This window comes from Apus apus, chromosome 4, assembly GCF_020740795.1.
Source record: "Apus apus isolate bApuApu2 chromosome 4, bApuApu2.pri.cur, whole genome shotgun sequence".
NCBI lineage: Eukaryota > Metazoa > Chordata > Aves > Apodiformes > Apodidae > Apus > Apus apus.
In genome coordinates this window covers 98749581-98761729 of record NC_067285.1, presented here as the reverse complement: position 1 = coordinate 98761729, position 12149 = coordinate 98749581, and the positions used below count along the sequence as shown (strand labels likewise).

General features: G+C 39.4%; 1 protein-coding gene across 3 annotated transcripts in view; it reads right to left on the bottom strand.

The window, feature by feature from the left end:
- Positions 1-12149, bottom strand: part of LCORL (ligand dependent nuclear receptor corepressor like) — a 120234-nt gene that overhangs the window by 44742 nt on the left and 63343 nt on the right. For 2 of the 3 annotated variants that reach the window (XM_051619996.1, XM_051619993.1), the window contains one exon: positions 2777-3861. The exons of the other annotated variant lie outside the window; for it this stretch is intronic. In XM_051619996.1, coding sequence (XP_051475956.1) covers positions 3678-3861 — 184 coding nt within the window. In that variant the 3' untranslated portion in view covers positions 2777-3677. Of the gene's footprint in view, positions 1-2776; positions 3862-12149 lie in introns of those variants that run through there. 3 annotated transcript variants of the gene reach the window in all.

The following is a 12149-nucleotide window of genomic DNA, read 5'->3' as shown; positions in this document are numbered from 1 at the left end:
GTGTGGCTTTTCCTCTCTTTCAGTTTTTGTTGGAAACCTCTGAAACCACAAAATGCCATGACACAGTTTTCTGCTGGTTATTTGCTATTCAGAAGCTTATGTAACTGTGAATTATATTTATTCATAATTTTAAACAGAATTTTGAACTCCTGAGCTTCCTCTTTTGATAATTCTTTTCTTCAAATCCCCAACTTGTGTTCTAGTGTGAGTTTGTGTACATGCAACCACTTGGGATCAGAGTGTTTGTCCCCTTGAATGCTGCCTGAACATAGTTCATAGTATTTCAGTTCTTCTCAGGTAACTGTCACTCACACCTTCCCTTGTGCTTTAAAGTTGAGGGTCGTGGTTTGTTTTTTTTTTTTTCAGTTACAAGTTCTTTTTCACCCTTGTGAGTGATTTGCTTTTCTGCCACTAACAACTTTCAACAACTGCTGCTAGTCCATACTTATTTCTGGTTAAAATTAGTTTCTAGGAAAAAGGAGCAATATAAATTTGTAAAGGCTTTTTTGGTAATGCCTCTGTGTATAAATTGAAGACCTTCAGTTTCACCTTCTTGCAGTTCTGTTGTGCCTTGCCACACATGCAGGTTCTGTCTCTGGCACCTCTTAGGGCTGCTGCACTGAAAAGATCAGGTTTCCCTGAGTCGCCTCTCCCATCAGTGGATGTCTCTGCTGTGGATATGGCTTCACCGGTGTGTACTAATAGAAAACTGACATTGATAAACTGGAGTTCAGTGGAGGTGCCCAGGCTGGTCAGGAGTCTGGAGTGCTTGTCCTACAAGGAGAGGCTGAGGCAGCTGGGCTTGTTCAGCCTGCTGTTGGGAGGATGGCTAGTTACCTACAAGGAGTTTTTGTTGAGGGATGGACCAGGCTCTTTGTTGCATAAGATGGGAGGACAACAATAGGCAGAAGTTGAAACTTGGACTAGAATATAAGGAGAAAAAGGCAGTGGAGCAGGTTGACAATAGTTGGAAGAGGTTGGCTGGAGGGGCTGTGCAGGCTCTGTCCCAGGAGGTTTTTAAGTCCTGAAGAACCTGCTCTGACCTTACATCTGGCCTGCAGAACTGTTGACCTCCTGAGGTCCCTCTATGCCTGAATTGTGCTGTGATCCTCCTCAAGCTAGAAACTTGATGAGTAACTGGTATGTAATTTCCAGCGCCTCTGGGCTCTTCCCCTGCCCTGTGCCTTGTCAAAGAAAGGGTTTTCTGTGCAATAAAATTTTTGGTATGATATTGCAAAATTCCATCCTCTTTTGAGGAGGGATGGCTGCTTAACTGCAGGGTAGGATGGTCAGATGTGTGTTGTATTTTTCAAAGCTATTGGCAATAATCAAGGTTTAAATGTATGCAGCTGACCTGAGGAAACCACATCTGAGGTAGCAGTAGAGAACATCCAAAGGTGACAAGGAGCCAAGTCTAGATGTATCTTACTATTTGCAATGAAAGAACCTTCACTTAGTCTGCATTATTCTTTCTAGCTAAAATAATGTTTCTGATTTTTATTTACTTTAATTGTATGGGTGGAAAGCACCAAACTTTCTGGCTGCTTAATTAAGGATTAAAATCTTAATGCCTAAAATATACTGACTTAAAAACAGCCTATTGGTTGTGCTGAGAAAACTACGGTGCATCCAATGTCTATTTTTTTTTTTTTGGCTAAACACAACAGATTGTCAAACATGAGCCACACTAGGTCTGGACTTGACTCCATATTAAATAAGGATAAAATAACAGTGGTCATGTGTTGTCAAACTTAAAATGATCCTGTGTTTTCTCCTACACTAGTTTTGTGATGACTTGTTTGCTTGCCTAAACAGACTCTTCAGACTACAGACTAAATTTCTCTCTAGTCTCCTTTGGCTGGTCAGTATCACAAGAGGAAGGGTGACTGCTGTACCAAGAACATTTCCTGTTGTAGTGTTGCTGTTTAGTGTGTGACTTAAGGAAGTGGTGAGTTTGGGTCATGCTTGTATGACTCCCATCTGAAAACTCATCAGCCAATTGAAACTCAATATTGACATGAAGTAAGGGATCATAATTGTTAAAGGTTAATGAAAGTAGCTGCTTGGAGGTGAATAAGACCTGCCCACAACAGAAAGGTTCTGTTTTTTATTCAGTCTTTGAAATGAGAAAAATCCATGTGGCATCTCCTCCTTCAGGCACCTGGACAAGATACCAGCTGTATTAGTTTCACAGCTTGTAATGCTGTTTTTATGTCCATCTTTGGACAGCCCTAACTCTATACTGTTCCTTGTGCTTTGGTGGGGCTCCACTGAAGTCAGCTCCAGTGCCTTCTCTCCCTGCCCAAGCCCCCGCCTCCCTCCCCTTCCCCCCCGGAAGTTTCATTCTTTTTGGCCTTCTTGCCCCATAGAATCCAAGTGCATTAAATAGCTGAGATACAAAAAAGATCCTCTAGGCAGTGTGGTGCGATGATGAATATTCAATCTTTTAATCATGTTCTGCACTGTCTGACACTTCAGCGACTCAAGATGCTGCAATATCTTGAGCCTCACTGGAGTTCACAACAATCTTTTTATTTCGGTTACTGGATTGCACCTGCAAACCAATCAACTTGTGTACAGAACAACTGCATCTTCACTTTTAATTGATAATTTTAAGTGAATCCGTAAAACCTTTGTTTTATAAAATAGTGTCTTCCAAGGAAATTTCCTTCTGGAAGATTAGTTCTTGGCAAGTAAAGGACAGACAACTTCTTAATGAGTTGAATTAAGAAACTTCTACTCTGGCTATTGAATGTAGGACTCCAGAAAAGAGAAATATATGATACGGTTTTATTCTAACACTTTTGTTATAGCTCTATTAATAAAGTTCTGATGAATGAAGTACATGAACCTTGCTAAAGCTGATTAAAGCATGGAATGTCTACAACGTAGTCAGCTACAACCATTTACTACTTCTTTGAGTAGAGCTTAAAATTTTGATGTTTACATTGAATTTCCAAAGTACACCGAAAAAAATGAAATAGGAAGAGCATTTACATCCATTTTAATTGGTGGCAGGCATAAACTCAGAAACAAAAAGGGGGAAGAAAGACCACTTAGCAGAAACCTCAAAAAGTGCAGATACAGATTTGATGAATGACAATCTTTCAAGAGATTCTCCTGCAGGGTTGGCCTTTCTTTTAAACACTGTCAGAAAGAAGTTCTCTAGAGAAAGGAAAATGAAAGCATTCTGCAGAAACAAACTGGTTGTTTGATACATTTCAATCTGTTTGCAAAGGAGATCTCAGATAATTCACCTTTTTTTTTTTTTACTGCTTTGCTTCGAGGTAGTTGGTCTCCACCTGTTACAGATTTGTTTGAATTGTTATTACTGTAAATCTTTACATGGTGACCTATGCCACAAATTACATAATATATTAACTTTCGTGCACAAAAAAAAATAATATTGGGAAATAATAATTAAAGAACATAGAAAAATCACAATACTATTAAAGGGGAACATCTGCTTCTGATATAAATTTGTACTGCAATTTAATAATGGTCAGATGTGAAACTTTAAAATAAGAAAAAGTACATCAAAATGAATAATGCTAATAGTAATATAAAGCCAAATCACACAAGATCATTTCAAGATCAATGTAATAAATGCTTATTCTTCAGCAGAAAAAAAATATCAGGAACAATGTACAAAATAATAGTGCAAGAACAGCTGCAATCTATTTGTTCTCATCAGTTTTGAGATTTTGGTTAAAAACTTTACAGCTGGTGAGAGATGCTGCTGAAAAACTCAGATTCCACTCAGTGGGCTGATTAAGGCACATCTTTATGGACTTCAAATGTTCATTTTCTGTGTTCACGTCTATTGAATTCTGCGGCTCCGAGACTTTCACTTGTAGCGTGCTGCGAAAGAAGGGGTGGGAGAGGGAAAGAAAGGAGAGCAAGTTTAGTAAACTTTCCTCTTCCCTTGCAAACAAGCAAACTGATAAGAGGCAAGATGAGGTGGTGGCAGATTGCATATACTGTTTGGGGAGGTCTTCTCGTTTTACTGCACTATGTTCCAGAAACACCCAGCTAAGAACCTCACTGTTCTGTGCTCTCCACGTTGCAAAAGTAGGTCTGGCTGGTTTGTGCTGTTAATGCGCAGAGGCTGCGCCAGGCCAGGCTCCTGCCAGCACAGGGAGAGCTGTGGTCTGCTCTGCAGCTGCCCCTCCTCAAATCATGTCTAGCTGACTACTGAAAAACCCTGGAGCTAGAATACAGCCTAATAAATAACATCCTTTGTGGATGTGGACCCCCTTTGTGGGGGTCACTGAACAGATCAAGATATAAGTGTGGACTGAATCTATAGTATATAGAAACTATGACTGTATGAATCTATACTCTCATTGCTGCCATAGAGAAGCGTAGAATAGAATCACAGAATGGTTTGGGTTGGAAGGGACCTTTAAAGGTCATCTAGTCCAACAGTCTTCAGTGAGTAGGGACTTCATTGACTAAGTCAGGTTGCTCAGCCCCATCCAACCTGACCTTGAATGTTTCCAGGGATGGGGCATTTACCACCTCTCTGGGCAACCTGTGCCACTGTTTCACCACTCTCATTGTAAAAACCTTTTCTTAATATATAAAGCACTCTAATTGTGCACACTCAGAAGACAAGAAGGTACATTTTGGAAATCCTAATTTCCAACCTTTCCATCCCTACTATTTATTTTTCTTACTGCCTACCTCCTGCAGTGAGGAGGAATGCTCCGATGTGTTCCTCACCATCCTTCTCAAAGACTTCAAGAACTGCAAGAATGATACAAAACTGGAAATATTTCTCATTACTGGCATACTAAAGTTCTAGGCATTCTAATTAAGCATAGAAGACAACAATACTGCTATACACTGCCTGCAGTTTCTCCTGTCAAAGAGGTGTTCAAGCAGCAAGAATAGCTTTTAATGGCTCTTACTTGCTCCGTTTCAGGAAACCAGTTCCATCACAGGACTCAGGTGCAAATTATGAAGGACTTAATCTGCTGAAGTGTATTGGTCACCTGGGTGACCAGTCTAGCTGAGGACATTTAGTGATTACAGGACTACAACCTAAACATATTAGCTTGCATTACTCAAATATTACTATAATGACTTTTGCCTGTCACAACAAGAGGGAAAGACAGCTTGTGTAACAGCTGAAGTGACAATTCATTGTTATTGTTCACAGGTCATCCGAAACAGAGTTTTTATTCTTTTACATTTTCGTGCATGCTCTCTAGAAGGCTGCATGCCTTTCTGACAGGGTAGCAAAACAGGTGTTTCTAATTTACTAACCCTTGTACCCTTTTCCTTCATTCTTTTCTGCTTTGCACACATTCGTGTTACTCTGATCTTTTTCTTCCCACAGGAAACACAGTGCAAGTGTAGGTGAGGAAGAAGACACTAGTCAGCAAGGTTACTTTCTTCAGACCTAAACCTTTGTCCTCACCTGCTGTGAGGTTAGTCAAAGCCTTTTGTTAGACCATGAGATTAAGTGTACATGAGACTGGTGTAGGGCTGACTTCTGAAGTCCTGTAGTTTTCTTCACGCCTTCGCTACTGATGATGTGGTTTCCAGGCATGGCCAGGTAAAGCAAGACAAACTCCTAACAAAAACAATCAACAACTAAAGGAAGAGACAGGGCTGGAATGTTTCAGGTTTGTTTTGTTTTGTTTAGGTGACTGCAGTTGTTATCTGAGAGTGACATAAATGCCTTAGGAATTAAAAAATTACAAGTAGAAGTAGTATATACCTGCAAAATGCTTTAAAGAACAACATTCCTACTGTCTTTAAAACAGTAGATATATAAAACCTATTTAATGCTGGGCAAGTGCCAGGCAGAAAAAACTAAAGGTTCAAGCTTCTCAAAATGATGTGGCGTGTTCCTTCTGTATATGAACTAGGTTCAGTAATAAATAGGTATGGCCCATTTTCCAACCAACACTGCCAGCAGAGTACAGACTAGGATTTGATGTAATTGTGACCATAATTCCTTCCCATTTTTTTGGCCTACAAGTCCAAATGCAGAGCGCTATGATACCACCAAACAGCACTTTCTGAGCAGTTGCCTATACTGGTTTCCCCCTCTGAGTCCTATCATTTATCTTTCAGTTTTTCTACAGGTTTCTCTACAAAGTGGAAAAGGCAGGACTGAATTTGCAAAACTAGAACTGAAGTATATGCTGGTAATTATCATGCAGTAATTTACCTCTTACAAAATACCTGTAGGAAACTTTAAGAGTTTGACATTTTTAAGAGAATGCACAAAAACAGAAATAGAAAAATTAATATTTTTTTTTCAATTCCCCGGTATGGGTAACATCAATATAAAATGCTGAAGTACTTTAGGAAATTTTACCTTGGTAAAAATAAAGTGGAAAATAATACAGGTAGAGACCTACATATATTCACTAGCAAACAAGAAGTTAGTCTTCCATCTTGCTCTTCATGTTTTTACCTGTAGTGATTTATTTCCTAGCTGTTGCTATAACAAAATATAAAAATGGTGTCTTCAAATAGTATTTTTAAACAGGGAATTTAATTAACATGTAAAATTAAATAGAAGCAGCTTAATAGTTTAAATAGAAGCTGTTTAACATCTTTGTTGGAGACATGGTCAGTAGGATTGAATGTATCCTCAGCAAGGCTGCTGACAATACCAAGCTGTGTGGTGTGGTTGACACCCAAGAGGGAAGGGATGCCATCCAGAGGGACCTTGACAGGCTGGAGAGGTGGGCCAGTGCCAACCTCATGAAGTTCAACAAGGCAAGTACAGGGTCCTGCACCTGGGTCGGCACAACCCCAGGCACAAATACAGGCTGGGGGAAGAATGGCTGGAGAGCAGTCCAGAGGAGAAGGACTTGGGGGTGGTAGTTGATGAGAAGCTCAACATGAGCTGCCAGTGTGTGCTGGAGCCCAGAGAGCCAACTGCATCCTGGGCTGCATCAAAAGAAGTGTGGTCAGCAGGGCCAGGCAGGGGATTCTGCCCCTCTGCTCTGCCCTGGTCAGACCCCACCTGGAGTGCTGTGTACAGTTCTGGAGCCCTCAGCACAAGAAAGACATAGACCTATTGGAAAGGATCCAGAGAAGTGCCACGGAGATGATCTGAGGGCTGGAGCACCTCTGCTATGAAGACAGGCTGAGGCAGTTAGTGCTATTCAGCCTGAAGAAGAGAAGGCCTTTTAGTGGCCTTCCAGTACCTGAAGGGCTACAGGAAAGCTGGGGAGAGACTTTTCACCAGAGAGGGCAGTGATGGACAAGGGGTAATGGTTTCAAACTGAAAGAGGAGAGATTTAGGTTAGACACCAGGAAGAAATTCTTCATCATCAGGGTAGTAAGGTCCTGGAATAGGTTGCTCAGGGAGGTTGTGGAAGCCCCCTCCCTGGACGTGTTTAAGGCTGCTTGTGCAGCCTGGTCTAGCATGAGGTTGGAATCTGATGATCTTTAAGGTCCCTTCCAACTTTAACTATTTTATGATTCTATTATTCCATGAATTTTTCCAGCCAGATCCATCAACACATTCTACTCTAAATTTTATTCTGCTCTACTTACAGAAAGTGCATTCCTAGCAAAAGAAAGATGTTTCATACAGCAGCCCTCTTGTCAAGAGGAACTGCAGGTTACAGACTGATACTATGAGAAGCCATGAAGCCTCTTTTGGTAGAACCTGGAATCAGGCTGTAGAGTATCTCTACATCCTCCTGGAGTTCTCCAGTACCAACCAGTAAGAGGATGGAGTTCCCTTTACCTTTCTAGACAACAGACATTTACTGATCTTACATAATGATCTCTAAAAAGGCAAAAAATTCCAATCCTGAAACCATCTGTTTATTATTCCAAACACCTGTTTTGTTTTTATTCATTTGGGATTGACTAAGTTAATCAGCTACGTGTGTGAGCTTTTTGGAAGTCAGATACAGGTGCTTCTGCAACAGGGAATTCCAGCCATGGCATAATCAATAGTTCTGCTTTCACTGGTGAATTTGAAGCTAAAAGCCCAGTGAAAAAGAAGAAAAAAAGTATTTTTTTAAACATTCTTTGTATGATAAATTAGCGATACTTCTTGAAAATTCAGCTGCTTTTCTTCATTTTTAATTACACTAACCCTCTACCAGCTCTTGTCCTCTAACTTACTGCTTAATTGAAAAGATTTCATATTTCAGAGTGTACAATAACTGGATCCTGATCATTCTTTTATCTTCTTAGAATGTCAAAATAATAAAATAAAATATGGAAATGAGACTATACCTTTTCGATCTGAAATGAAAGCGATTTTAAAAAAATGTATCTCAAGGTAAGTTGTGTGTTTCTGCAGTCCCTTAGCAAGTGCTGGATCACTGCTCTGTGTAAGGAGCAAGTTCAGTCTCATAAAGGCTTTTGACTCTTCTCTGTGAGGAGGGATCGGGCACTGCCTGGAGTGGACACACTAAGGTCATGCACAGTGAGAGGACACACTGTTTTGCCAGCACCAGCTGAGGCTGCCCTCACGTGCAGCTGCTGCACACAAACCCAACAGGTCTAGAAAAACGTCAGTGATGACTCCTAGATATTTTTTTTGCCAGGTACTCTAACTGCCAGTTCCCAAATCACCATTATTGACTCATCTCTGAATTCACCATCTTTCAAGAGCATTGGATAAAAGCAGTCAATTGCCTGTGTTATTCTAATAAATCAGAATAGCCAGACTGGAATAACACTGATGGACTCTTAAGTCCTACCTAGTCTCCCCTGGCTAAGCAGAGAGCCCTGCTTAACCCTGCTCCCCTTAACCGTGTGTAAGGGTAACATCTCCAGGCCTGTTAGGACACAAAAGCATCCTCTCTCTCCAAAAATATTTCCCTCCTATCATCAAAGCAAATGGCGTTAAATAGAAAGGTCTTTGAATTCAATTTTCTGCTAAAGCAAGCAAGACAGCCTTCCCTGTTCTCTTCCACACTTTCAGTTAAAATGACTTGAACACACTTATTTCAAAATTTTGCCTTTCTGTCTTTAGTGTTACCCAAATAATGATTATGACAGAAATACTGATTTGTAACAGGAGGATGCAAGAGCTGTATCAGCTTACTATATAAACTGATAGGCTGCCAAGCACAAAAAGAAATTAAGGCTCTTTGAGCTTTTTATTTTCTATGCAGTTTGGAACTGCATGCTTCAGGAAAAACAGGAATTTGACATCTGTTGCAAGAAAATGACAAAGTTAAAAAAAATCTGGCTAGCTCAAGTTCATCCATTTGCTGAGTTAATCTGTGTCTATGACGTGTCAAAGCCACACAGAGAAAGCAGGAATAGGGATAAAAGTTTCCTGTTAGGTGACTTCTCAGCATCTCCTATCAAAGCAATCAAATGTGCATTTATATGCTTTAAAATCACTATGAAAGTATCACTGTAAGGTTATGACTCTCTAAATCTTTGCAACACTTACGTAAGTGTCTCACTCCTAACAAGCTGAGAAATAAAACTGGTTTTATACACTTCTGTCTGACATAATAAGTTCCACAAACAGAACTTGTTAAACATCAACAACAAAGATGTGCAAATTTATTGCTTGAAAAGCCTAAGAGCACTCATGACATATTGCACTGATCTGAGACTTTTACAGAGGTTTCAAAAACATTGAGTAGAAATAGTAAAACTTCAGCAGCATAGAAAAATTTCCTCTGTACAAACTACTCAAATATTTCCCAGAAAAGGAAATAGTGGGAAATATTGGGATAAAATCTACAGTGACTAAACAGCCTCAGCATGCTTTCAAACAGAGACTGACTTGATAATGCAACATACACTGAAATTAAAATAAACCAAGCACCCAGAGTCAGATCTATTGTCTCTAAAATGTAAACTCATATTTCCACAATGCCAAAATGCAACAAGAAATAAATCTACCAAGAAATGTCTTGTTTCAATTTATCAAATTGATTCTCATTGTTACAGGAAATAATATTTTTCAGCTGAGTGGATGGAATTCCATTTGGGAATTCTGAGAGAAATGCCCTGGAAATAGACTGCATACTCAACTGGCTCAAAGCAAGCTGGGGAGATAAGCAATACGCAGGGAGTGTCTTAAAAATTAGACATGAGAGCTGAGTTTAACTCAGCTGGAGTACTAAGAAAAATCACACTGTACACAAGCTAGAACCAAGACAGGAAGTAAACTGAATTGACACAGGAAGGCAGATTGAGAAGACAGAATCAGCCTCAGCACCAGACTGAAATTATGGTGGGAAAATTTCTTTTGCTGTTCATACTAACTCAGAAATGTTTTCTTGTATTGAGAGGAAAAAAAGAGTGGGATGAAGAAAAGAAACAGGGATGAAATACATATGAAATATCTATAACTAAAAAAGGCTAGTAGGAATTTGAGGAATACTTGTGGCACTTCAGTATATTGAAACATCCACACACTGTTCAAGCTTTAAGTTTAACTTGCAGAGAAACAAGTTCATACAGCAGTGGATGTTTGTTGCACCTTTTACGTCACTAATTCATCTTCAAAGAACAGCAGAGCAGTAAAAGCAAACAGCATATTGTGTGCATTGGCAGGTAAAAGTCTGGAAGGGGAATAGATGAAGACAGTGCAGTCACAGAAGGAGCATGACTTTCTCTCCGAAGCCACTCAACTATAAAAAATGTTCTTACTCCCTAAAACCTAACAGATCATAGGCAACATAAAAGGTTTACATTGCAACTTCATTGCAGAAACTGAAACAAGTATTAAAAAAAACCCCACCCAATACAGTGATCAGGCTTTTGCAGCCAGGGAAGTACAGAGTTCAGTCCTAATGGCTCTCCAAAATACAGAACAGCTTTGAACATAGGCTGACAAGTTCAGTAGAGATGACATTCCTGCCTCCTTTTAAAGTTATAATTATTTAAAGTAACCTGCCTTAAAAAGTTATTTAGCACAGTGATCTTTCTGACAAGAATCACTAAGGTTTGCGGCAATACAGATTATTTAGCAGACCATAGAAGGTACAGGGCTCTAAAAGGATGAAGCAAAATATTAATGTAAGCTGTCATTGAAAGGGTAAGAAGAAATTATAAAATTTTAGGGCTACTAATAAACCTTTTAAAGAAAACAGTCATCTGATGGCAAATCATTCATAGCATACTGCCTGCAAAGGTCCTGCAAACAACGATCAGCTGGGGATCTAACAGTTGAAAGGAAGCATCATTAATTTTATGATGAACAGATTTAATTCTTGGCATTATGCACTGCTGTGGAACAAGTCTGCCCCTGATCATCAGTTTCAAGACAGAAAACTACCTGATTTCTACACATTATTAGAAGCTAGCAGCATGCAAATAAACTACAAACACCCTGAACACCTGCTGTGCAGATGAGTATTGCTGCAATTCCCTTAGAAACATCCTATAGCTGAAAAAAAAAATTCTTGCCCTATTTGTTCTACTTATTCATAATTTAAAATGTTGTTGAATGAGGTAAAATAAGACTAAGGCCTGGAGGCTCAGAACTAAGTCTGCTGGTTCAGGGAGCTCTCAGAGGGAACCGAGTGCCACCATCACAGTGCTGTGATGACTGCAGATACGGACATCTTGTCATTCCAGCTGGATTAATCTCAAATTCATAGTAGTATTTCGACATTACAAATGCAACTACATTATGGAGGGAGATCATCTCTGAAATATGATGAGACAATGCCTGGGTGGTTTATACGCCACCAGACTTCTGAATTAAAGGTCAAACAATAATTTGCAAAGATGTAATTTCTGAGCTTTCTATTACTTAAATAGAATTTAAAAACAGCTGTGAGTAGTTATCTGAAAAATAAGAAATATCTCAGGAACAAACGATACATAAAAGAATTTCTTCAAACACAGATCTCTAGAACTTCAAACTAGAAAGACAGGTGAGAAACACCACCACAATGTTAAAAGTGGATACCTTAAGTATAGCTCTTAAACTTACATTTCTATTGTAAATAAGCTTCTTAAATTTTAAAAATAAATTATTGTTAATATTTTGAAATTTATGCGGTGTCCCAATAAGAACACTGAAACCTAACTTTGAGTAACTTCCCCCCCCCCCCCCCCCCCCAATATTTGGCCTCCATTCCAAATGGGAATCATGACATGATAAAAAAAATAACCATCCAAGTGAGGCTAAGACAATATTTTTTGGATAAAGAAAAATACCATATGCTAACTTACATCTT